Source organism: Rhododendron vialii, chromosome 2a, assembly GCF_030253575.1.
Source record: "Rhododendron vialii isolate Sample 1 chromosome 2a, ASM3025357v1".
NCBI lineage: Eukaryota > Viridiplantae > Streptophyta > Magnoliopsida > Ericales > Ericaceae > Rhododendron > Rhododendron vialii.
Genome location: NC_080558.1, coordinates 7,196,642 through 7,222,512, shown reverse-complemented (window position 1 = coordinate 7,222,512; position 25,871 = coordinate 7,196,642). Strand labels below are relative to the sequence as shown.

The window sequence follows — 25,871 nt, the reverse complement described above, 5'->3', positions numbered from 1 at the left end:
TAGCACATCAATTCTTGACTTTTGGTACCCAAATCATCTTGGGTCCTTGAAGGTTAGCATTGATACGGTTCTTAGGAACCCAAACCTTTTTTGCATTAGAAGATGAGTATCCTTTCATAGGACATGTAGGAGAAATATGACCAATTTTACCACAATAATGACATGTCAATTTAGAATGGCTAGAAGGAGGAACATCTTTTTCAAAAAGATTTTTGTGTTGAGTGGGATTATAACCAATTCCGGCCTTGTGAAAAGAAACCATTTGTTTTCCAAGAAGAATGTCTAAACTTTCTTTTCCATTAGTGAGTTTTGAAAGAGAATTAGTTAAATCATCAATTTGTTTTTCTAAAGATTCGTTTTTGGAAGTATTTTTCAAATACTCTTTTTCTTTTTCCAAAGAGGTTCTTAAACTTTCATTTTCTTCCTCCAAAATATCTTTCTCTTCAATTAAATCATCTATTTCTAGTGAAAGATCTTTAGCAACCTTTTTAAGAAATTTGTTTTTAGAAACAACCTTTTCAAATTCTACTTTCAACTCTTTATAGGCAATAAATAATTCATCAAAGGAATAGGATGAGTCGAGATCTACCTCGTTTTCTTCGATGGCCATGAAACACAAGTTAGCGACCTCTTGTTGCTCATCGTCCTCATCGGAGCTACTATCGTCACTATTGTCCCATGCGGCCATCATAGCTCTCTTTTTGTCCTTCTTTGAATATTTTTTTGCATATGGACATTCACTTTTGATGTGGCCGGGCTTCTTGCACTCGTAGCAAATGATTGGATCCTTTTTACTATTTTCTTCTTTGCCTCCATCTTTTCTTGAAAATCCTCTGCCTTTGTGAGATGCTCTATTTTTGAGGAGTTTCTTGAACGTTTTTGTGATGAGCGCCATTTCATCATCCTCACTTTCGTTGCTTGAATCCTCCTTGCTTTTTGATTTGCTTGTTGTACTTTTGAAGGCAAGATCCTTAACTTTCTTCTCTTTTTCACCCTTGAGGTTGTGATGCATTTCCTCCGTCATGAGAGATCCCATGAGCTTGTCCATCGTGTATGTTGAGAAATCTTTGGATTGTAGGATGATGGAGGTGGTAGTGTCCCAATTGGTTGGCATGGAACGGAGCACCTTCCTTGTCATTTCGGATTGACTGTAAATCTTTCCAAGAGCTTTTAAACCGTTAGTAATACTAGCAAATCTAGCAAACATTTGAGATATAGATTCATCCGGTTTCATTTTGAAGAGCTCATAGCTATGCACAAGAATATCAATTTTGGACTCCTTAACTTGACTATCTCCTTCATGTGACATTTCTAACTTATCCCATATTTCTTTAGCCGATTCACATGCGGAAACACAATCATATTCATTGGGAGTAATAGCACAAAAAAGAAGGTTCATAGCTCTATAGTTCTTTTCTATTGAAGCCTTTTCCAAATGACTCCACTCATAATCTGGTTTAGGCATAGTCTCTTCTCCAACTTTCTTAGTAGGAATAATGGGACCATTTTTGATAATTTTCCATAGATCATAATCCGTGGATTGAATAAAGATCATCATTCTATTTTTCCAATGAGAGTAATTTTCTCCGGTGAACAAGGGAGGTCTATTGGACGATTGACCTTCGATACAAGAAACATTACTAGTGGTTGCCATGGATCTTAACTCTTAGATGGTTAAATCTACAAACAAGAGCCGAGGCTCTGATACCAATTGTTACCCAAATTATGCAACCTAGAGGGGGGGTGAATAGGATTGCTAGTAATAATTACCAATAAAAATTTATCTCTAACAATATATGCAAACAATAAGTATGCAATCAAAATAGAGAGATAGAGAGATAGAACCCGTTTATAGTGGTTCGGTCCGGATTTGTCCACGGTCCGGCCCTACTCCACTTCTCCTCAAGCAATTACTTGAAGGTTAGACTAATCTTTAAAAGATTACAACTTGTAAGTCTTGCGGGTGCTTACAAGAACCGAATGTCTCTAGCTTTCCCGAGGAGCTAGCACAACCGCAAGAATTTTCTCCGAAAACTTCTCAAAAACAATAACACCCAAATTCCAACCCGAATTTGGTCTTCTAAGCTTTCAAGTGTTTGACTCAAACACTCACTTAGGAAATACAAGTATGTGAAGAAGGTATGAAAATTATCGCTCACGACTTGTACAAATTTTCTCTCAAGAATAATATGAAAGTGGAAGAACAATGAGAATTTTTGGCTTTGATCTTTTGAGAATTTGCTCTTGCAATAATATGGAATGTTGTAGCTTGTGTATATATACATTAATGAGTTCTTGATGCCTTATATAGCCATCCATATGCTTCCTAGCCGTTGGAAACTAGCCGTTGGAACTAGCCGTTGGAAACTAGCCGTTGGAAACTAGCCGTTTGAAACTAGCCGTTGGAAACTAGCCGTTTGAAACTAGCCGTTGGAAACTAGCCGTTTGAAACTAGCCGTTGGAAACTAGCCGTTTGAAAGAGTGGTCATCCGGGTGGTCGTCCGGTTGTCACAGCTTTCTGTTCAGACAGCCGGCTTGTCAGCCGGTTCGTCAACCTGTGGCTCACAATTTCATCTAAATAAACCGTTAAAGCATGTATTGAGCTCAATAAAGTCTTTGTAAATATAAATCATGAATCCAAGAGACTTTATGCTATATTTCAAGGTCACGAAAATATTTAATTCGGGAATCGACTTTTCGATAATTTTGTATTTGCCGAATAAAAATATCATTGAATTAATCATCAAAATAATTAATAGAGATGCATATAAATTTTCACAAATTATAATGCATACATTTTTCAACAGTTTGGAAGCAAAATCACATGACAATGAGTGGAAGGTTGGCTCTAATTAAATCATCCTATAGCAACCTCCCAATCTATTATATGTCTTTGGTTAAAATGCCAGTTGCAGTGGCAAATAGCATTGAGAAGATTCAGAGACAATTCATATGGGATGACTCAGATGAGAGAAAGAAGTTATATCTAATCAAGTGGGAGCTAGAAGATTACAAAAAGCAGAAGATATGGGGTCTTGGGAGTTAGCAGCTAATGGAGCATAATTCTGCACTTTTGGCTAAATGGTGGTGGCGCTTCAACAAGGAAAAGGATTCTTTATGGATCAAAGTAATATCTCAGAAGTATAACATAGGAGAGAAGGTTGCCAAAAGTTCCTAATAGAGGGAAGGTTTCAAATGTATGGAAGGACATATGCTCCGTGGCAAGTGTTGGTGTTGACATGGGTGAACGCATAGTAACAGGTTTTACTTTTAAAAGTCAATTCTGGGAGAAATATTCAATTCTGGAATCATTTGTGGCTGGGTGAGGAGGCTTTGAAATCTGTGTTCCCTACTCTATTTAGGCTATCATCACAAAAGGAAGCTATGATAGCAGAAGTGAGAGGTGATCAAGCAAATAGCCTATGGGATTTAAGATTCTCAAGAAGACTACGGGATTGGGAGAAGGATCAACTGAACACTCTACATCCACTACTTAGTGTGGTTTTACTGGATGCCTCAACGGATGATAGCCTCCGATGGAAATGGAGTAAAGATCTCACCTTTTCAGTGAAGACTGCCTATTCTACTTAGGAAAACAAGAGCTTCTTGGATGAGATGGAGTTGTTCAAGACCTGGAAAAACATCTGCCCACCAAAAGTTGAAATGTTTGCTTTGATGGCTTTGCAAGAGTGTATTGCTTCAAAATCAGTCTTGGTTAGGAGAGCAATTATTCCCAACAGTTTGGATATATGCCCTTTGTGTAACAATGCTCAAGAATCTCCAAATCACCTCCTTCTGCTCTGTTATCATGCTTGGAAAGTTTGGTCTGAGATTATGAAATGGTGGAAGATATTATGGGTCCGTCCATCAAATCTAGTGGAATTTCATCAGTTCTGAACTCTTTTAGGTTTCAGAAGCTAGAGAAACTATGTTGGCAGGCATTTTTTATAGTGTGTTGTGGTCTATATGGTTAAGCAGGAATGAGATTGTATTCAGAAACAAGACTTGGGATTGTGAGTAAACTGTTGATCTAATCAAGACTAGGATGGCTATCTGGATTAAAGGAAAATTTGATGTCAAAGATTACTTCATTGATGACTTCAAATTTTGCTTGGAGGGGATTAGAGAAGTGAGATTTTAGTGCTTCTCTGGGGTGGGGTGGGGTGGGGTGGGGTGGGGTGGGGTGGGGGTGGGGTGTCTGTCCGTTTTTTCTTTCCTTTGTTTTCTCCTCTTGTTTTGTGGTTGGGTTGGGTTGGGTTGGGTTGGGTTGGGTTTGGGCTCTGTTTTTCTTTTTTTGCTTCTTTCCTTTTCTTTTTTGTGTCTTGGTCTTTTTGGAGTTTTGGGTGGTGGTTTGTCTTGTTTTTGGCTTTTTGTTTTTGGTTTGCATCTGTATTGTTTTGGTCCCTGTTTGTGTAGTCTTGTGTCTGTTCCTGTTTTGGATCTTGGTTTTTGTGTCTGTTTTGGTTCTCCCTTTGCCGGTGGCCCACTCATTGACCTCTTCACTTATCCACTGGAGTCTCTCATGAAACTGATGCTATTGCTGCCAAGAATACTAATGTTGCTATCTGAATGGATGCTTTTGATACTGTCAAGAATATTATTGTGCTACTCAGATATGTCTTGATGATGTGCTATGCTATACTTGGTGCTGACTGTCTCCTCTCTCAATTGAAGATGGTGCTGGTTGAATGGAAGGTTTCAATCTATAGATTTCTGAAAATCTCTTTCTGCTGAAGTTGCTGGTTATTACTATGTTTAGCGCTTGAACTTTGCTACTGGTTCATAAGTTTTCTGCATTTGCTGTCATTTCTGTTGTGGTGTGATGCTGTTTTGGACCTTGCTGCTACATCGTAATACTACTTTGGTCCATTCTAAGTTTTCTCCTGAAGATGTTTGAAGATGGTATGAGTGCAATTGTTTTCTTCTTTTGGCCTTGGATTGAAGAAAGATCAACGCTGTGCTTTGCAGTGCTGAATGATTGGCTTTTTTGAAGGTTTTGTAGGTATTGTCTGTGTTTGGTAGAATTTCATGACTATTGGATGTTAGGTTGCGGATTTCTACTGTAATGCCTTTTCGTTGGCTCGGTTTTCTCTTTTACATTCAGTATTGTGCTGGATGTTTTCTCTTCCTTGTCATGTATTTGCTCATGGCCTGTCATGTAACTTATATATGACTTGGATCCTTTACTCGATGTACTCATTGTTGAGTTATCAATAAATTTTATTGCCGATTAAAAAAAAACCAATGTAGGCGGCAACTTACCTCATTGGTCTAAAGAGGTTCGAATTTTTTATAGGCTTTGCACGCGTTGTAATATTTTCACTATGTAATTATTTATAGTGACAAGGTGTATCCATTTGCTAATTATGCTATGGAAGTAAGCTCCTTGTAGAATTGTTTATCTTTCGTCAATCAAGTTCTTGTCTTTTCTATGTTTCATGTAGAACTTGTACACATCATGCGTAATGCATGTATATTGATGCCCAACTATAGTTTTAAATAGCGATAGTGGACTGTGTAGCGGTAGTGGCCGAATCAAATGATACGTTGCGGGAATCATGTGTAATGGTCGTTTGTTGTAGCCGTTTTTGGTGCCACAGCACATGTGACAGTTGTAGCGAGCAAAAAATTGGATGTAAAACCATACATAGTGGGAACCAAAAAATATGGGTGTGAATTTGGAATAGCACCGGTATAGCAAGTGTAGCGGTAGTAGAGGTCCGAAAAATCGCTTCGCAGCAGCTAATATGCTATATAATGGCTGGTTTTAAATCCATGTGCCCAACACATAGGGGGACTTTTGAAGACTAATTTTGATGCCAAAACTAATTACTGATTAAGATTTAACAAATAGGTTTGCTCGGAAAAATCAATATATTTGGAGCAAATGATCTTTGAAGTCGTTTCTTGGGGTATGATAATGCACTAAAGATTAGATATTTAATTCTGTTTGACACTATTATTAGGTAGTTTCTAATGGAATTTGAGACCATTTTTAATTTTTATCACATTCACCCAAAGAAAAAGTTTCAAAATTCAAATCTCATCAAACTAAAATTCCTTTAGATTGCTTCACGTGCAACGCACGTGCAAGTTTACTAGTATCATAAAACAATCGATTACATTGAAGTTAGATATTGTCCGAAGGGGAATAAATAACCAAACAAGAGGCCTAACTACGCAAGATCACCCGCTAGAGCCTCGCAACCAGGCTTTACCAGCTAAATCAGCCATGACCGACCTCCAAACAGAGAAAGGAACCCATACCCTCACAAGCACACACAATTGGCCCACACCAATTAATTATCAAGATTATTTAGTACATACATCAACCTGAGGAGTCCCAGTGTATGAACTAGTTGATATATGAAAATATGTTGAATCTTTAGGTGGTGTTCCACTAAGAATTTTTTTTATTTTATTCTTATTTGAATTTTTTTTTTTTGCATTTGTTAGTTTTGCACCTCACTTTTTTGGGTTTTCAGAATCGTCTCTTTAAGACATCGGAAAAGTATAATTTTTTTTTACTTTTACTCAAATATTTTGAGAAATAACCATTTTTCTGTAAAAAAGAAGAAGTTGTGTATCCTTAGGTGGTGTTGCACTAAGGATTTTTAAGACTTTTTCTTAATTTGTCCTTATTTAAATTTTTTCGCATTTGTCCTTAATTTTTTGGTTTTTCGATTCATTTCGTCAAGAAGAATCGGAAAAGTATATATTTTTTTTTGCTTTTATCCAAATATTTTGAGAAATAAATTTTTTTTTTTTTGCTGAAAAGAGATTATTTTTCAAAATATTTGGGTTAAATTTTTTTTTTTTTACTTTTCTAACTCATCGAAACGAATTAATAATTCATAAAAATTTAGTGTAAGACTAATAAAGGAGAAAAAAATTTGAATAAAGAAAAAAAAAAGTATATAAAAGTTAAGTCTTGGGCAGGAGACAGGAGTCGGTGGGGATAAGGATAAGTCTTGACGTCATCGATGACGTTATCAATGCCACCTGTTCCACGCAGATTCCCTTGCTTTGACCCGAAACCAGCCCATTTCGCAACGTGCTCCGATCACTGCACTCCATCATCACTCCCTATAAAAGAAGAGTGAAGCGCTCTCTCTCGATAGAGATCCACGCGTACAGAGAGAGTAATAGTCCAGAGTCCTAGAGAGATCAGTTTGAAGGAGAAATGGCAGCAGCAGCACCATCAGTGAGGAGAACGAAATTGGGTTCGCAAGGAATGGAGGTATCAGCACAGGGGCTGGGGTGTATGGGCATGTCGTCCTCGTACGGCCCCCCCAAGCCCGAACAAGACATGATCGAGCTCGTCCACCACGCCGTCTCATCCGGCGTCACCTTTCTCGACACCTCCGACGTCTACGGCGACAACGAGCTCGTCCTCGCCAAGGTATGTACGGCTAGAGCCGAGCAAGCCAAAAGGCCTCAAAAAAATTTCAAAATTTAGAGGCCCCTCCTATTCTGCTACCGTTTGTAATAGTCTTGCAAAAAGGTTCAATCTTTTAATTTTCACTCTAGGCCCTGAAAAGTCAGGACCGGCTCTGTATGTACCCCAATTTACCCTGAATTTCATCACTTGTTTTGTGTTTGTTTTGTTATTGTAAAATGAGTAAGGATTCCAGTCTCCCTTTATTTGTTTAAATTTTAGTGTTAATTTTGATATGGACTTGAGTCTGGGGCTGGAGCGAGATTTAGGGGATTTACTTTGATTTTGGTTCTGAGTTTAGAAAAGCATAAGAACTGGAGATGCTTTAAGGGGGGGGGGGGGGGTTTAGTATTTGTTTGGGAGCTAATTATTGTTAGATTCTGGATTGTGGGTTGTAAATTATGTATTTCTAGTCTAGATTATAATAAGAATCTGCCAAAGTGGCGGGAGGTAGGGTTGCAAACAAGCTAAGCCAAGCTTTGAAGCATTCGAGCTTGGCTCGTTCAAAACTAGTCTAGTTTGAACTCGACTTGTTGAGGATTGAGGTGTTCGAGCTCGGTTCGTTAAGTAAAAGAGCCTCTACAAAGGAGTCGAGCCTTTACGAGCTAGCCGAGTTACAACTAACTCAAGCTCGGATCGTTTACGAAAACAAGCTTGAAGCTCAAGCTCGACTCGTTTACTATTACTAATTAGCCGATCCCATAAGGAGCCGTGCCTTGAGCTGTTCGCAAAACGTTCAGTTTGTTGTAGCCCTAATTGGATGACATGTGCAGAATATATTTTGTGAAAGGATTTTGTGAGTGAAAGTATAATCAAGGTCTAAAAAGTTCCTGGGTGATTTTTTGGATTTTTTATTTTTCGCTTCATTTTGAGATAATGCATGTTGACAGAATAATTTATAGAAGTAGCTCAAAAACACTCAAAATTGAAAGATGCGTAATTATCAATCTAATAGTTAGGCGTCCAACTAGGGCCTTAATTGGGAGTGTGATATCTGATAATGATTCAATGTCTGAACAAACTGGTGTAGGAAAGTGATTGTTGATGGACTATTCATCCAAGAATAACATTTCCAAACTAAGCAAGAATTTGCCGTGGTTTGCCTAGATGATTGGGATTGGAGCAAATCTTCACTTGATTTGTCACAGATTGGCAGCATTGGCTCAAGATGATCCTTGGCTCAAGATGATCCTCGGCCTACTCTGTTGACTTCCATGGCTTCTGCTTGGTTCAAGTGTGAAGAAGAGTAGAACTCTTCTCTGCCTATTTTTTTTGAACGGCGAAAAAGAATTTTATTAATCTTTGAATGTGAATACAAAGACCAAAAGGAGCAAGGAGAAGGGCAACAAGTGCCCATCTGAGACCCAGTAGGTTTGGTTCTAGTGGCTTATTAATCTTTGAATGTGAATACAAAGACCAAAAGGAGCAAGGAGAAGGGCAACAAGTGCCCATCTGAGACCTAGTAGGTTTGGTTCTAGTGGCTTGTGTTGCTGCCATAATATCCTCTTTGACTTAGGTTCAACACATTATAGCTCCAAATGTCTAGAATAAATTTATTTTACCAGAACTCTCCTCTGCCTATGTATGTGTACTGCTTGTGAAGCTTGAAATGAGGAGTTGGAGAAATAGAAACTAGGTGGGTTCCCTGTCTTAGGTTTTGGTGAGCAAAACCTTTGTAATTCTCCTCCACTTATTGAACTCTACCGGACCTGGTGTAGACAATTATTGAACCTGGCAATTTTTTTTGTGTGTGTTTGTGGTTATTTTTGTGCGTTTGTGAGTTTGTTTCTAGGAACAACAGCTTCTGATCATAACTTAGAGGGTAATGTCAGAATTCAAGCTTAATCGACTAAAATGTTGGACTGAGTGAATTATTTTCAATGATACATGTGGATAAGATTATTGGCTTAACCCGAACACTAGTGGAGTACCTCATGCAGGAGAGATTAGATATCTGTGTAATTGATTCCTAATAATTTGAATTCAATTTTCACTCAGGATTACTGGTATCCAACTGCAGCATCATAGTCGCACTCACTCCATAGAACATATGTGATTGGATTGCAATGGATATGCTTGAATTGTTCTGATTGATGAATTGATTCAATTGGATTTATGTTATAGGCTCTGAAAGGAGGGTGGAGAGAAAAAGTGCAGTTGGCGACAAAATTCGGGATCACCAAAAAGGATGGTGCCATAATACCACGCGGAGAGCCAGAGTACGTGAGGGAGGCTTGCGAGAGAAGCTTGAAACGTCTGGAGGTGGATTACATCGATCTCTATTACCAGCATCGGATTGACACCACCATCCCAATCGAAGTCACGGTTTGCCCTCTTGTTCCTCTCTCTCTCTCTCTCTCTCTCTCTCTATATATATATATATATATATATATACACACACACACACATTCACACACATATACATATACATATACATATACATATACATATGTTTATATGCATAGACATCTGTATAGTGATTTGTCATGTACGTTGGGCTTGTGGTTTTTAGTAAAGGTTGATTAGTTGTTAGTACCCACTGCCCAGTTGAAACTGGGTGGACTAGTTGTCATTTTCTTTGTGGTCTCTCACCATGTTGTTCTTTATTTTGAGCCTTTCTCATTCTTTTACATCATGCGTTAAGCAGATGTTTCTTTTGGTTGATCTTTGATCCAAAGTTGTCAAATCCGTTCCGTACCGGCTACGTACCGGTGCGAAAACGGAACGCAAAGAGTCATGTTCCGTTCCGGTTGAAATACCGGCTTGTTCCGGCCAATACCGGGTGTACCGGACAATACCGGCCTGTTCCGGACATTTTCCGGTGTTCCGGCCGGTACAAAATTACCCTCTCTCTCTTTTTTTTTTTTTTTACATTTTATGTTTATACTTAAAATATGGTAGATATATATTAAATACATAGATAAAATATTAATTGCGGTAAATCCGGAACGGTACCGGGTTACAGCCCAGTATCGATACGTACCATTCCAATAGTGAAAACGTTACGCTGGCCGGTACGGTATTGACAACTTTGCTTTGATCTTGAATTGCACTACGATGTCCAGTTCTAAGCCCTCACTCAATTTAGAGGTCAAAGTGATGAAGAATGATATTCTTTTGTTCCTAAGGTTAGTGAACTTGATCATGTTTGATTATGGGTTTGGGTAGGATGGGATTTGGCCATCTGGTTTCAGAATACTTCATGGTGTGCTTACTAAATTGCTCAGAATTACGTAGATGAAGGTAACCTGAGATAACTTTTTTGAACAACGAAGGTTAACCTGTGATCATGGTACAAATGTAAGGGAGTTTTAATGCTTCTATATCATACATTAAGCAAATGGGTCTGTTGGTTGATTTTAGTTCTTGAGTAGCACTACCGCGTCCCTTGGCACACCCTTGTTCTATTGTAAGTGAAAGGATGAAGACTGATATACTGTGTTTCCCACATATCGCTGGACTTAACCGTATTGATTGTGGGTTTAGGTAGGATGGCGTTGGACTATCTTGTTTTTGAAAACTACTTCTATGGTCATGGTAATACCAATTGTCACTAGGAAACCGGTAACCAATGTGACATTATATGAACGTACAGAGATTGTCTTCATTTTCACTTCTGGTTCATTGTCATACTGCCCATCAAAGGTGCAGTTAGGCAGCAATTTGTTTTTGCGACAGAGTTGAGTGACTCTTTTGCATAGCTCTTTCTTCTCTTGTTATGTTTACGAGGATTTCATCCTTTTGGCATTGAATTTTATCTAACCCTGGTTGTGCAACCTTTTGCAAGGTTGGAGCACTCAAGGAGCTGGTCGAAGAGGGTAAAATAAAGTACATCGGCTTGTCTGAAGCCTCTGCTTCTACAATCAGAAGGGCACATGCTGTGCATCCTTTAACAGCTGTGCAGATGGAGTGGTCCTTATGGTCAAGAGATATAGAGGCGGACGTTGTTCCCACTTGCAGGTGAGGTGTCATTTGTGCTAATTCATCTGATTTGAGAGTTGATATGTGTTCTGATTCCTGAATGTCTGATTTCATCCCTCTTGCGACTCTTCTTGTCAAATTCAGAGAACTTGGCATTGCAATTGTTCCATACAGTCCTTTGGGACGGGGATTTTTATCAGGAGGTGCCAATTTGGTTGCAAACTTGGCGGATGGTGATTTGCGAAAGGTTTGTGCATTTAGTTGTTATTTTCACTTCGTCATGAATCTATCAACCTTTTGAACCTTGCTAAAATTCAACTTCCTCCATCTACGATTGCATTCAATATGGGGTCAACATCTGGTATATACTGTTTTCCTTCCATAGATTTATTCAAATTATTTTTCAGCAGTTTCTCCACTTGTCCTATATTTTACTCCTCTATATGCACGTTGTATGTCGAATATAAGATAACCACCATTCTCACAACCACGTATTTAACTACAATTAGAAGTCGCGTCGACCGCAAAACTGTTTGTGCAATGTCATAGTTGTATGGAGCTTCTGTTTGCTATAAAGTTCCAGTTTGAATTATAGGCGGCAGAGCCACTCAACTGTCGAACTTTAGACAACACTGTGTATTTGTTTCATTAGCATCGTACACACTGCTGAAACATTTTAATTGAAATTCTTTGACACATTGTGAAGCTTCTTAAATGTGTTTTTCACTCCGCATCCTTGCTCTTCCTTACCAACCAGCAAGACCACCTTCCCTCCCAATAAAAACTTATCCAAACTATGTGAGGGGCAATCACTCCTCCTCTTCTCAAAACTACTTTATGGGTTGCAAGACTCCCATATGAAACTGGAATTACAGATATGCTACTGGAAAGGATTACTAAAGAGTAAAACGTCGGACGAAGAGAAAAAAATGAGAGTCAGTTATGGAAAAGTATACTTATTCATCCTTCTGCATCATTTATTTATTAGTTGTTATCCTGAATCGTATGTTTCATTTGTAGAATATGCCAAGGTTCAAACCCGAAAACGTTGAGCATAACAAGAAGATATTCGAGCGGGTGCACGAAATGGCACAAAAGAAGGGCTGCACACCATCACAGCTGGCATTGGCGTGGGTCCACCACCAAGGGAACGACGTGTGTCCTATACCTGGTACCACCAAGATTGAGAACTTAAACCAGAACATTGGTGCATTATCCGTAAAGCTAACTCCTGAAGAAATGGCTGAACTGGAATCCTATGCTTCCGGTGATGCGGTTAAGGGTGATAGACATGTGTACATGTCGACTACGTGGATAAATTCAGAGACTCCTCCATTGTCCTCGTGGAAACCTAAGTGAAGGCATGCCTCTTTCTCTGTCTGCGTGCTTACAGAATAAATTGCTTACCACTTTCCTATTTTCCATGGGTATTTTGTGTTTGTGTAAAGTTTCATCGGTATTGTGTTCCACTATAACTATCTTGGCTTGAGTTGTACGGTTCCACTATAGCTATCTTGGCTTGAGTTGTACGGTATGGACCTCCTTTATTTAAGTCGTATCCATCTTGTACCGAACTTTTATGCCTACTGATTTTGGGTGCTTGGATGATGTTTCGGATTTACGAAGCTTGCAATGCAGGATATGTGATTTTAGTGTGCATGGAGCTGTGTTTTGTTTTGCTCTATTTAGATAGACCTTTTAGAGATGTATTGCCATTCTTGGTGTATTAAGAATCCAAAAGCCCAGCTCAAGGCCTGTATTGTGTGAATTGAAGAATAACTGTTTTTGCGGATCAAAAAAAAAAAAAGAATAACTGTTTTTTAAATAAAAAAAGTTGGGTAGGTTAAAAATGGATTATTCATTTCTTCTAACTACCTAAACCTGTATTGCGTGCTATTTGGGCTCATAGTCAATGCATGTTCAGGACACACTATTGAAATGAATTTACCATCTATAAGTAAATAGAAAGTACAACTTTTACATGAAATAAAGAGGGAAACAAGTTGTTCATCTGGGAATATAGTTCGAAGTGAGAATATCTCCATTCTTACCGTTTTTATAAAAGTTATTAATCTTGTTCATTACAGGCCGGTATGTACTGTACCGGAGTAAAAACGGAATACTTAACACTACGTTCTGTTCTGCCCAAAATACCGCATATTCCGGCCATTATCCGGATCTCATCTGGTACAAGTACAACAAGAAAATTGCTACTCCCCCCCGCCGACGCACACCCCCCGGCCCCACCACCCTTTTTCCCGGATTACCCCTCTCTCTCTCCCTTTTCTTTCTTTCTGCGTTTGCTTCTTTTTTTTTTTCCTTTTCTTTTCCAGTTTTGTTTTTCATTTTCTTTCTTTCTGACTTGAATTTTTTTTTCTCTTTAATAATAGATTCAAGTCTAATTCTTGGCTTTGTAAAGTAATTGAGAAAAAAAAAGTGTTTCAATTGATCATGTTTATCCGACTGTTTTATTTTTTATTTTTTATCCTTTATAGATTAAAAAATATAGTTACGAAAATAAGTGTTTCAATTTTCAATCCGTTTGAACCAGTGCGAAGATGTTATTTTTCTGATCATTTCATCCTAAATGGTCGTAATAAATTTTTGGCTCCAAAGCCTTTTAATGAACACCCTAAGAGAGTCCTGAAACTAAATAATACAGTAAGTCTTACGGTGCTCGTTGAAAGGCCGTAAAGCAAAAAATTTATTAAGATTACAATTAGTGTTCGGGAACTAATTACGAAATGTATTTTGCAAACGACATATGAATCCAGAATACAAATGTTATATTTAGGATTATTATTTTTTAACTATAGTACAATTTTATAAATTTGTTAACCATTATTTAGCATAGATCCTCTTAACTGATTCAGTAGTATGTTGCTTTAAATTACGTTTATACTCCATAGGATTGCAAATGGATGGTTTTTATTTTTTTTAACTAAAACGGAAACGTTTTAGGGGCTACTGTGTCAATGGGGGCAGCAGAGCCCCCGGGTCCCCCATACTTTTTAATTTATTTTTTTATTTAGTTACTTATATCTTATTTATTTAATTTCTATAAATACACCCTTTGTATATTTAAAAATATAATTCAAGAATTAAGTGTTTTAATTCTCAATTCAATTAAATCAGAGCAAAGATCATTTTTTTTATTATTTTATTTTAAATGGTCATAATGAATTTTTTGGTTTAAGGCTTTTCAACAAACACCCTAAGACTCATTATTTAGTTTCAAGACTCTCTTAGGGTGTCCATTGAAAGGCCTTAGAGCCAAAAATTTATTATGACCATTTAGGATGAAATGATCAGAAAAATAACAACTTTGCACCGGTTCAAACGGATTGAAAATTGGAACACTTATTTTTGTAATTATATTTTTTAATCTATAAAGGATAAAAAAAGAAAAATAAAACAGTCGGATAAACATAATCAATTGAAACACTTTTTTTTCTCTCAATTACTTTACAAAGTCTAGAATTAGACTTGAACGTATTATTAAAGAGAAAAAAAATTCAAACCGGAAAGAATGAAAAGGAAATAAAATAAAAAAAAAAAAAACCAAACCGGAAATAAAAGAAAAAAGAAAAGAAAAGAATAAACTGTAAAGAAAGAAAGAAAGAAAAGGAAGGGAGAGAGAGAGAGAGAGAGAGAGAGAGAGAGAGGCGGAGGGGGGTAATCTGGGAAAGGGAGGTGGGGCCGGGGGGTGGGTGTGTCAGGGGGGAATAGCAGTCCTCGTACAACAAATACTTGTCAAAAAGATTGCTCCAAAGCCCTCAAAATTATGAATGAAAAGAGAAGAGAAGAGAGAGAAATGGGATTATACTGGAGTACCTTCATCACGGTCCGAAATCCATTGGGCACCAAAGTTTTCTTCCATGCGTTCAAGTAATGCTCCACTCGTATTACCTTGGTAAACTCCTTGGTAGACTTCAGCAAGCTTAGCAAGGTACTTGACAATGGAAGTACGAACAGACAATATGGTGCCATGGCTGCCAACTAACAATTTTAATATTTTATTGGCAATATCCGCCTCATTCACGAACTTTCCGTCGTCATCGCCAGTCGAAAGCATTTGTGACAAGATCGCGACAAGATCAATGTCCTAAGTTGGCGATGTCATTCCCTTAGCCAAATCTATCTTCAGCAGAATCCGAGGGCTTGGTATGTGGCTGAGTTTTCGAAGATGTGCGATAGAATATGGGGAGAGAGATTTTGGATTTTTATATGGGGAGAGAGATTTTGGACTTTTGTAAGTTTGGAGAGACATTTCCGTTGCAAAAAAAGAAGAAAAAAAAGAAGGGTGAGGGTGAAAGTGATGCAGCTGTATAGCAAATTAGCAAGTGTTGCCTACAACATGACGTAAATTTCAATGCAATTTACTTTTCCCAAATTCTTTCACCTCATCTCCACGTTTATTCATTAATCCCAATTTTTTGAGACTCAAAACAATTGACTTGCTTAACATGGATGAATAAGTACTGATTAATATATATATATATATATATATATATATCTTTAACAAAATTTATTATTAGAGAAAGGTTAATTATCTTTGTTAAGGAAACAGAATTTTAGGGTTAAATGAATGATCACTCAATAACATTTGGAACCATCTTTATTCATTGTTAATTAGTTTTGAAATAGATATAAAATTTCGACAATCTTCACATAAATATATTAAAAATATATAAAATATTTATTGCGTTGAATCTGAAACGATACCGAGGTATTAACTGGTACCGGTATGTATTGTTCCGGTAGTGAAAACGGAATTGATAACTTTTGGTTTTTATCCAAACCCAAAATTTGAGTAAAAACACTTGTCAACCGCAGAAAAATGGTAAAGGTGTGCTGAATTATTTATTTCTCGATTTATTTGGTTTATGAAATGCCTTGCATCGAGCTGAAGAGTTGCTGGTTGGCCTGCGATAAAAGCTTCGTTCTCGGCCACGTTGTTTGTGGTAGGAAATGCCAACTGATCAGTTGTTTTGGGTATTTTACTCCTTCTGGTGATAACAGCACAACACATTGGTTTTTTTTTTTGTTTTTTTATTTAAATTATTTACTTTTACATTTGTAATTTTTTTAATTAGTTACTATTTTAGTACGCCACTTTGAAACAAAAAAAAAAAAACTTATTAAGTGCTCTTGTGTTTTGTCACTTGGTGTATCAATACCATTCTTCGCTACATGTTCATGTGGGATCAAGACTATAATGTATAAGTAACACATAAATATGTGATCGGGATCGATTGGTGTTGGCATTTTGTGGCTATAACAAGCTTCCATTCATCAAACTTTTCCGTCTGAAACGCCACTTGTTTACGGAATTATAATCATTATCTCATCACAAAATACAAGTCAAGCCAACCTCCTTTTTACCTTCTTCCTTCTCTCTCTATTTATCATCTTATCTATCAATAACTCCTCTACTTTGGGTTGAAGATGAGTTAGAACTACATTCAGATTCTTATAAAAAAAAATTATAGATAATTTGTTTTCACTAAAAAGTCGCATGTGGTGGGGTAGGTGAATTGTGCCCCACCAATACAATTTTCTGGCTACGCCACTTGTGGCGGGCGCGGCTCGGCGGAGCGGGCCACATTAGGATGGCTAACTCAAATCTGCACACATAGGCCAGCTGCTTTAGTAGTATACAGGAGCTATACATCTGCCGGACCATTCTAGCCGAACCAAGATTATTCACCAGCGTTGGTCATAGACCCGGACAGGGGGAGTTCAGTTACATGTCGTTCGGCGGAAATCCCTCCGGACCAATTGACAATTCTGAAGTGCTTATCTCAGCCGATCCGTATCGTTCGGCAAAGCCCTTAGTCACTGAACCACCCCTGCTCCCTGACTTGAAGAGAAAGTCAGGAAGAGTTGGGTAAGAGCAAGTTTACCGGTCTATATAAACAAGAGAAAAAGCTTTTTAAGCTAACCAAAGAGATAAATTTCCCCTGCAACAGCATAGGTAAACCACACTGTATAATTCCTCCAGCTACAGTCGTTCACTTCATCTACCGAAGGACTGTTCACCCGGTTCCCATTTTTTAATTCTTTTTCCTCCCCTCCGTCTCTCTCTGTATCCACCAAGAAAGGAAAAGAAAAGAGAAAAAGAATAATATTTTAATAAAGAATAGGTAAAAGAAATAGTATTGATGTGGTGTTGAAAGAGATGTGAGTAGGTAAAATGAAAAAATTGCACTGTTCATTAGCATTTTTACATGACAATTGGTAGGGGTGAGCATGGATCGGATTGGTCTGGTTTTATAGTAATCCAATAACCAAACCACTACTTACGGATTATGAATTTAGAGAACCAAACCAATCCATAAAATTCATAAAATCAAACCAATCCAAACCATTCAAAGGCGGTTTGGTTTCGGTTTTAAACCACGGTTCGTTTAAAATTGAGATATCATTACTATAAACTATTTTAAGTACTTAAAATTGCATAGATAACTTAAACTAAAAGTTATATTGAAATTAATATATTAAAATCATCAAAACTCACTAACATCAATCAACTAAATAAGAATAGAATACATTAGAAAGTAAGTTACTGAGATAAAAGAGTAGGAAATCACTTTACTAAGCACAAACCATATATGTAGCGTAATGAAATTGTAGGAAAAGGAAGTTTAGGAAATTAATATTGAAAGTGAAAGAAAAGAATAGGGTGGTGGAATAGAGTATTAGATAAGGAAATTAAGTTTATTAAGTATATCTAAACAAATTATATACTATATGTGTGTGTGTCTATCACACGGTTTGGATTGGTTTGGAACCAGAACCATTAACATAAATCCATAAACCAAACCATCTAACACGGTTTTTATTTTTTTTAAACCAAGACCTAACCACATGATTAAAAAACCAAACCATATTATTCGGTTTAGATTGGTTTGGACTGGATTCACGGTTTCATGGTTATTTTGCTCACCCTTAACAATTGGTAAACTTGCTCTAAGGGTGGCAGATGACATGATTAGGTTTCCTTAATTACGTGAACAGATCGTGGGGATCGTCAGGACTGAGATTGCGGACTTGATTTGGTGCCACGATTGAAGAGCCAATCATGGAGCGCGTGATGCATGTACGTGGGCGATTGAAGAGCCAATCATGGAGCGCGTGATGCATGTACGTGGGTTGGCCTTCACGTTTCCTTTGTCTATAAAAGGAGCAGTCCCCCCCCCCCCTAGAGATAAAGGTGATTGAATTCTTACCCTCAAAAACCCTAAACACCATTCTGAAAGCTTTTCTTTCCTCATACTTACTTTACCGTTGGAGTGCCTATCCCGGACTTCCACGATCCGGGTTTGGGCACTAACACGGATGTTATTTGTGCAAGACTCACCCTCATCCAAGACATATCAACCCAACCACTTTATTACCTAAGACTCGACCGGATGGGAGTTCGATACTCCATGTCCGTGTAGAAAATTTATGAATCAGGAAAATCAGTCTTTACAGGCTAATTACAGGGTAAGGGGAGATGCACAAAGATGATCCACAATGGCTTGCCCCTCTCTCTCTTTCCTGTGTCGTCATACTGGGCAAAAATAAAACCACTCTGATCCGATAGCGTTGTCTATTGTGGAAAGATAAGAGTACAAGTGATCGACCTAGTAAATTCTTTCTACAATGTCATACTTTCTTGCCAAAGAGAACCAACAAATTGGAACGGAGGAAGTAACAAACACTCGATTTGGGTAAAAAAAAAAGGTGGAGGGGGGGGGGGGGGGGGGGGGGGGGGGGCCTCCCGGGCTCCCCTTCCAATCAATGTGATTAGCGACATTGCATTTGATTCACCTATATAACTCTTGGATTCACTTGAATGTTGAATACTACCGAACATTGTATATATAGACCACTGGTCATGTAAATCGAACATCGTCCCACAATTTAAACATGATAACTACCTGGGGCAATATCCAACCTTTGGTTGGTTCCCCTTTCCCCGGGTCTTTAGAGGCTAAATGAATGTCGAGGCTTGGGAATCTAACTTTGTTGGATTGCCGGTTTTTCCTCGTTGTGAGGCCGCCACTCTCTGATTCCGTTTAATCGTTGTAACTTGTTTCAATGATTACTAAAATCTTCATTTTGCTGATTAAAAAAAAAAAAAAAAAAACTAGCTGGGGCAAGGATTTGGAAGGCGGAGTCTGAAGCTTTGGAGATGGCATAACCAAATGAAGCTTTTCACCCAAATAATGGGTAAACGTTAAAGAATAATGCTTGTGAATTGGCGATGCTTAATTGGTTGATGATCCTAGCGGAATAGTGTTAAAGTCCCCTAAATCCACATTTCTTGTGATCATCTTCGATTTTTCACCGATGACATGGGTATCAAATGTTTGATTAAAACCCTCACACTATCTATAAAACACAACGCCTAGCTCTGAATCTTTCATCGTCAACCTTCACCTTCGATCTTTTTAAACGTGGAAGACGCGAAGGGTTTGAACTTGATATATATACTTGCTCAATTGTTTACCCTCCTTCCCGGGCTCCCCTTCGAATCAATGTGATCATTAGCAACATTGCATTTGATTCACCGATATAACTCTAGCTAGGGATTCACTTGAATGTTGAATACTACCGATCAAACATTGTGAAACCGATCAAAATGAAAGCATGAAGAATTCGATAGTTTTGTAGATTCATGTGATATTGATCATTCAGCATACAACTTAAGATCAAGTAACTAGCAAAATAATAAAGGAATACGAAAGTCATGAACAGTAGAGTTAACACTTCCCGGTAAGCGTTTGATTTATGAATTTAAGAAAGAACCAAGTAACTAATCAGTTGACAGATTGTGGATGGCAAGACTATATAATTAGGTCGAAATTCTCTTAAGGATAATACTCCCTCCAGGGAATTAGAAATCCTCTAGTGCAGGAGGTGCACTATGTGGTGTGCAGCATTTAAGTTGTTCGTTTGGCAATTAATGGTCCAGATTTCATCTCGATTCCTGCAAGTCTTAGCGGTCTATTGTCGAGACAAGATCTGAGCCATCAATTGCCGGAACGGACGCCCGAGATGCCGCACTACACCCTGTAATGCACCCCGCACTATAGGCTCCCATGCATGTACATGTCCTTCTCCATTCACCAGTAATATGCACAGAGTATGTGAGGTCTGAATTTGAGCACAGTATACTGCATGCTTTCAAATGACAAAAAAACAAAGCAAATCGGGTACGTAGAGGGAAAAGCAAATCCTATCTTGTATGACTATGGTTAGAGCATCAACAGATGTCTAATAATTATCAAATACTGTAAGGCCCGTTTCAGTTTCTTTAAAAAAGAACTTTTAGTAAATAAAGGTAATTTCAAGCTAAAAATTATGTGTTTACGCAAATAATTTTTCTATCAATATCGATCTTATTTGATAGATATGATCTTTTAAACGGTGCAAAAAAATTTAAAAATGATTTTTTATTTTCATTGTATTTAAGCTTGGAATTACATTCTTTTTGAAAAAAAAAAAGGTTTAAAAAGAAAGCGGAACAGCACCTAATTGTTTCATGACAAATTGGGTTAAATACCGGGACACCCCTAGAACTATTTCTGTTTGTCTCGCTCACCCCCTCATAGAATTTTGCCTATGGCCAGCCCCCTAAGCGAATTTTTTTTTGTCCCATAGACCCCTTCCGTCAGGTTTTCGTCCAAAACTGTTAGACGGAATGAATGAAAAGTTCATTTTACCCTTATATAAATATACCACACCAGACCACCATCGGCTCACCAGTTAATTCCTCCACCGTCACAACACACCAATTCATTCCACCACCGAACACCAATTCATTCCAAACACCACCATCATTTCTGTCCATTCACCAGTTCATTCCACCACCATCTTTTTCTCCTCACCACCACCACTACCATCACGCCATTCACCACGGCTATACACCACCACCGAACACCAACTCATTCCAAACACTTCTCTCTCTGCAAAATCATTGGGAGTGCTGATGAAAATACATAGTTTAGGGTTCTAATCGAGTCCTTTGGCACTCGAATCGACAGACCCAAGTGTGAATCTTGTTAAAAGCCTTCGAAAATAGCAGCATCTAGTTCAAGTCTAACTGAATCTGGTCTCAATCGAGTGGGATAGGAGCAATAAGGGTTTGCGAAAGGCTGAATCGAAGGTTACAGATAAGGGTTAGGGCTCGTACAAGTTTGAATCAAGTCAAACACCCTTCGAAATGACTCAAATTAGGGTTTTGAAACTCGATTTGAGTTCAATCTGTGGGTTTTTGGTTGATTTTGAGTTTGATAGGTACTATTTTTTGTTCGAAAGTAGCTGGTCCAGTCAATGGTGGTGGTTGCCGGTGTGGGTGGTGGTCTCTGATGTCGATGGTGGTTGGTGGTGGTGATTGTGGTGGCTGGTGGTGGTGGTGATTTCGAGTTTGATAGGTACTATTTTTGTTCGAAAGTAGCTGGTTAGTCGATGGTAGTTGCCAGCATGGGTGGTGGTCTCTGGCATCGATGGTGGTTGCCAGCGTCCATGGTGGTGGTGTTTGCAGTTTGGTGGTGGTGATTGTGGTGGCTGGTGGTGATTTCGGAGGGAGAGAGAGAGAGATAGGGGCAATTTTGAAACATTTTATAACTTTTAATAGAATTTAAGTCAAAATTTTTACAGTTTTAGAAGGAATCTTGACGGAAGGGGTGACAAAATTTTTTTAATGAAGGATCTCTCCGTAAGCAAGATTCTAAGAGGGGGTGAGCGAGTCAAAGAGGTAAACTTCGAGGAGTGTCCGGGTATTTAACCCTGACAAATTTTTGTTTTTGGTCTGTTGGAATAAGGTTTCTTTAGGCTGGGAATGAGATTTTTGGACAAGAGACAAGTGCAAAAATCCATGTGGCCTACTGATCAATAACTTTTCAAAAAACAAGACTAAAGGTGCCCATTTTGCTAAAGAGAGATCTGACACCACTGCCTGGTGGGTCGCACTCCTTTTTTCAGCTAAAGACGCTCCATTTAGTTTCACAGCTCAATATCTCATCGTCCGTCTAGGTAACCGCTGTTTCGAATTAAAAAAAAAAAACTCTTTCAGAAAAGAGTTTTTATTAAAATTCGGATAGTGCAAAACACTTTTAGACGATAAAATTAAGAGCGGCGGAAGAAGCGATAAATGTTGAGCGATGGACTTATCAACTATCAAGAGCCATGAAAGTCACCAGCACATGCAGCTGTAAAATACAAATGATACATTCATTTTGTGTCTCACTGATTTTATGCCTTGGTATTTCACAATAAGCAACTTTAGCATTAAAATCACTACCAAAAAAAAAACTTTAGCATTAAAATGCTAACCTCATGAGCAATAGTTAACGTACAAAAAGTGCAATAATATCTAAAAGAGGTATGTAGATCATATCCGAAAAAGTATATTGATATTTGAAAAAAATGCATCGAAATTTTAACTTTTTTTTTAGTACAAACTATTAAGTGAATTATAAATTGTCTAGTGGGCTGAGGTTAGAAAAATCGTTTATTGTTAGGTTTAAAAATTAGATATGCAGATAGGATTGATCAATTAATTCTCAACTCTAGTTTATCTTATCCTTTGCAATGTTTGAGATTTTTCGTTGTTGTTGTTGTTGGTTTTTTTTTTTTGAGATATTCATAGGTCATAGCAGATGCATTGAAGGAGTTATATATGTGAGACGAACAAAAAATCGAAACTCATTACCCATGGAAAAAGAAAAATCGTATAAAAACTGGAGCAAACATGTAACAACGAGTTTGAAATTGTAAACAAGCGTTGCCCATGAGTTCTATACCCGATTCATAAACAGAGAGTTTTTCAGGTTCTTTGCTAATCGGGGCTAAAACTCCGGAAATAAAAAGTGCCAAAATAGGAATAAAGCTTGATATTAGTAGAAATGCCCAAAAAATATCATATTCGTAAAGCAGAAACATAGATGCACTCCTATGAACGTGGAAACTTTAGATGAAAAACCATACACAATGATTTGCAACACCAATAAACCAATACCCTAATAATATTATTGTCCATGGAGGTAGCATATGATTGGAAGCATGGAAAATATGAAACCAGTAACTTATTTTTCACTATACATCCGGAGGAGGAGGAGGAGGAGGAGGAGAAGGTGGAGATGTGATTGTAACAGTACTCTGATTTGTAGCATTCGTTATGCCGATGACAAGGGCTATATCTGCTCACCTGTTGGACTCGGGATTCGGACCACTGGGGACTTCATGAGCACCCGCCTCGAATTGGCGCTTTTTAGTGGCGGTTGTACTACTGGTGGCATTTACGGTGGTGGTGGTAGAAAAAGAATTCGTACTTTGTGGCACTGAATCCACCGCTCTCGCGGCGTGCTGGGTTGTGGGCGATTCTGGAAGGGCTCGGCGGAGAGGGGAGGAGGAGAAAGGAACGCGAGGAGTCGTCGTCGTCGTCGTCCTTGAGGAATCGAGAGGGCGAGCGAAGAGAGGGGTAATCAAGAGAAGAAGTACTATCCCAACAAGCAGCAAGAGTGTTTTTGTTGGTTTTTTTGTGGAGCTTTCGAAAACTGATCTAGCCATGGTAATATTGGAAGAAAGAAACCACACCCCCCAGTTGTCCACTGGAGATCAATATCCATGAACCAGTTGGAGCCACCTGATAAAAGAGAGGAGTATTTCGATGGAAATCAAAAGGAGAGCTCTAAAAATTCAAAACCACATTTGTAGCTAATGGAAGTATATCGTTTTATATATAGCTAGTATAAAAGGAGGTGCGTACAAAAAAGTGAACCTTTGTTGATCAAGATATTGCAGTACCCCTCATTTTGTTGTTGAATTACATGGATGCCCTAGTATTTGATGAATTGAATTGTTGACTCTTGACCTGTTTGTTCACATTTCTTGTTTAAAACCTCTTAAACAAAATAGACTGCTCGGATTTTCATCCGAACAATGGACGGTTAGGATTTGAAGGAGTTCGGATTAAATTCAAGCTGTCCGCACCGAGTTAGGATTTGTAGTGTGGCGGGTGCACTACAGCCCCTCTCATTCCAACAGAAAGTATATGCCCACCGCACACTCAACATTCACCGCTCCTCCCCCAGACGGATGGTGAGCAGTGGGTCTATGTAGTCTTGCTGTAAACAAAATGCTCTTTCCTTTTGGGTAAATTATGCTCACCTATGGGTTTAGGTCGCCTTCGGGAGTCTCGCCATGAGTCGGAGTCCCTATGATCAAGTCCAAGGGATGATTGGTTTGCCCGATTGCCTCCTTCCTCCACCCTTTCAAAAAGAAAAGAAAAAAATCCTTTTTCTTTCCTCTCCAATTTGTCATGAAACATACGAAAAGTCATGCATGGAACAAGGGCAATCAAATTAAAAATCAATGTACTAAGTTTTTCATGGCTGGAGAAATATTCTTAAAAATTACATAACTTTTAGATCACATTTGAAAAGTATAACATCCTACGCGTCTAGCATGATAACCAATTTTTATTCATTATAATACTATTAGTTTATGTTATGTTCTATTTAGAGCAAGACAGTCTAAAAGTGACAACGGTGATCACTCCTAAGTTGCAGATGATATGGCCAACCCTTTTTTTTTCTTCTCGCAAATGAAAATTTTATAAAACTTGAAAGGGATACAGCGAGGGGAGCATAGAAGCACAATGTACTTTTGCGCTACTCAACAAAAGAAATACTAGTTGCTTAAGAAAAACCAACTAGGGGTAATCTGGTCATTTTGCAAAAAGAAAGAGAGAGAATCTGTAAAGATAAAGCAAGTGAGCGTAAAAAGGAAAGGGGTGGGAAAATTAAGGGTGGGTGGCTTTTTCCTGCTTGGCCTTTTGCTGAAGAAATCTCCCTTCTTTGACTTGGAAAATCCTTTGGAAAATTACAGGTGATGTTAAATGTCTGCTTTCTCCTTTTATCATGAGGAAATAATATCACAAAAAGCTTTGCATTTCCTTCCTTACCCATTCTGCATCACTGATTTTGAAAAAAATACAAGCCCTGTCTGCATGATTGGGTACATTGGTCCCCACCAAATGCATGGTACGTTAAGGTCATAAAGGTAATTCCAGTCCGAGGATTTTTCCTTTTTTTGGAATTTGAAGAGCTCCTATTTCGCACCGGATTTGGGGGTGGCGTAGGCCGGTCATCCCACCCGCCCCGTAGTGTATAGTGTAGTCGATCTGGTCGTTTATTTTGATAGAGACGGCTCAAATTTAATCCGAACTTCTACAAATCTGAGTCATTTATTCGTTGGATTAAAATTCGAGCTGTTCATTGTCGAAATGAATGGCCGAATCGGTTGCATTAAGTTCTGGATTCCGCATGAATATGCGGTAGTGAAAGTCATTGGAGCATCACACGACAATACTCTAAGAGCAATTAATAATTACTCCAAAACTAACCCACTTCACCATCCTGACTATATCCCTAAAATAATTAAGTATAACTACACACAGAGCCGGCTTATGAAAGAAGCCAAGAAAGCCTAAAAATATAGAGTGAGTGTGAGCCTC

The 25,871-nt window shown here is 38.2% G+C and overlaps 1 protein-coding gene and 1 long non-coding RNA gene across 4 annotated transcripts in view; one reads left to right on the top strand and one right to left on the bottom strand.

Annotated features, from left to right (window-relative positions):
• The window catches only part of LOC131318066 (uncharacterized), a 28,529-nt gene extending 15,514 nt beyond the window's left edge, over positions 1–13,015 (bottom strand). The window contains exon 1 of the long non-coding RNA XR_009197487.1: positions 12,856–13,015. This is a non-coding gene — a long non-coding RNA (uncharacterized LOC131318066). The remainder of the gene's footprint in view (positions 1–12,855) is intronic.
• Positions 6,958–13,018, top strand: LOC131318064 (probable aldo-keto reductase 2). 3 transcript variants are annotated; one of them, XR_009197484.1, is made up of 6 exons: positions 7,045–7,402; positions 9,563–9,763; positions 11,226–11,398; positions 11,504–11,606; positions 12,380–12,815; positions 12,850–13,018. XR_009197484.1 is itself a non-coding variant. In XM_058347855.1 (5 exons), the coding sequence occupies exons 1-5, from the start codon at positions 7,184–7,186 to the stop codon at positions 12,716–12,718; spliced, it is 1,035 nt and encodes a 344-aa protein (XP_058203838.1). In that variant the 5' UTR covers positions 6,958–7,183; the 3' UTR covers positions 12,719–13,018. The 3 variants fall into 3 exon arrangements, 1 of the variants encoding a protein (XP_058203838.1); XR_009197485.1 differs by having other exon boundaries at positions 12,380–12,851; positions 12,884–13,018; XM_058347855.1 differs by having other exon boundaries at positions 6,958–7,402; positions 12,380–13,018.
• Positions 13,019–25,871: the final 12,853 nt, after the last annotated feature.

What these genes read in the sequence shown, in the direction of transcription:
- LOC131318064 (XM_058347855.1), top strand. Translation starts at nt 7,184, where the DNA reads ATGGCAGCAGCAGCACCATCAGTGAGGAGAACGAAATTGGGTTCGCAA. An exon ending in ACGAGCTCGTCCTCGCCAAG is followed by an intron (nt 7,403 to 9,562) that starts GTATGTACGGCT and finishes TTTATGTTATAG; the next exon opens with GCTCTGAAAGGAGGGTGGAG. An exon ending in CCATCCCAATCGAAGTCACG is followed by an intron (nt 9,764 to 11,225) that starts GTTTGCCCTCTT and finishes ACCTTTTGCAAG; the next exon opens with GTTGGAGCACTCAAGGAGCT.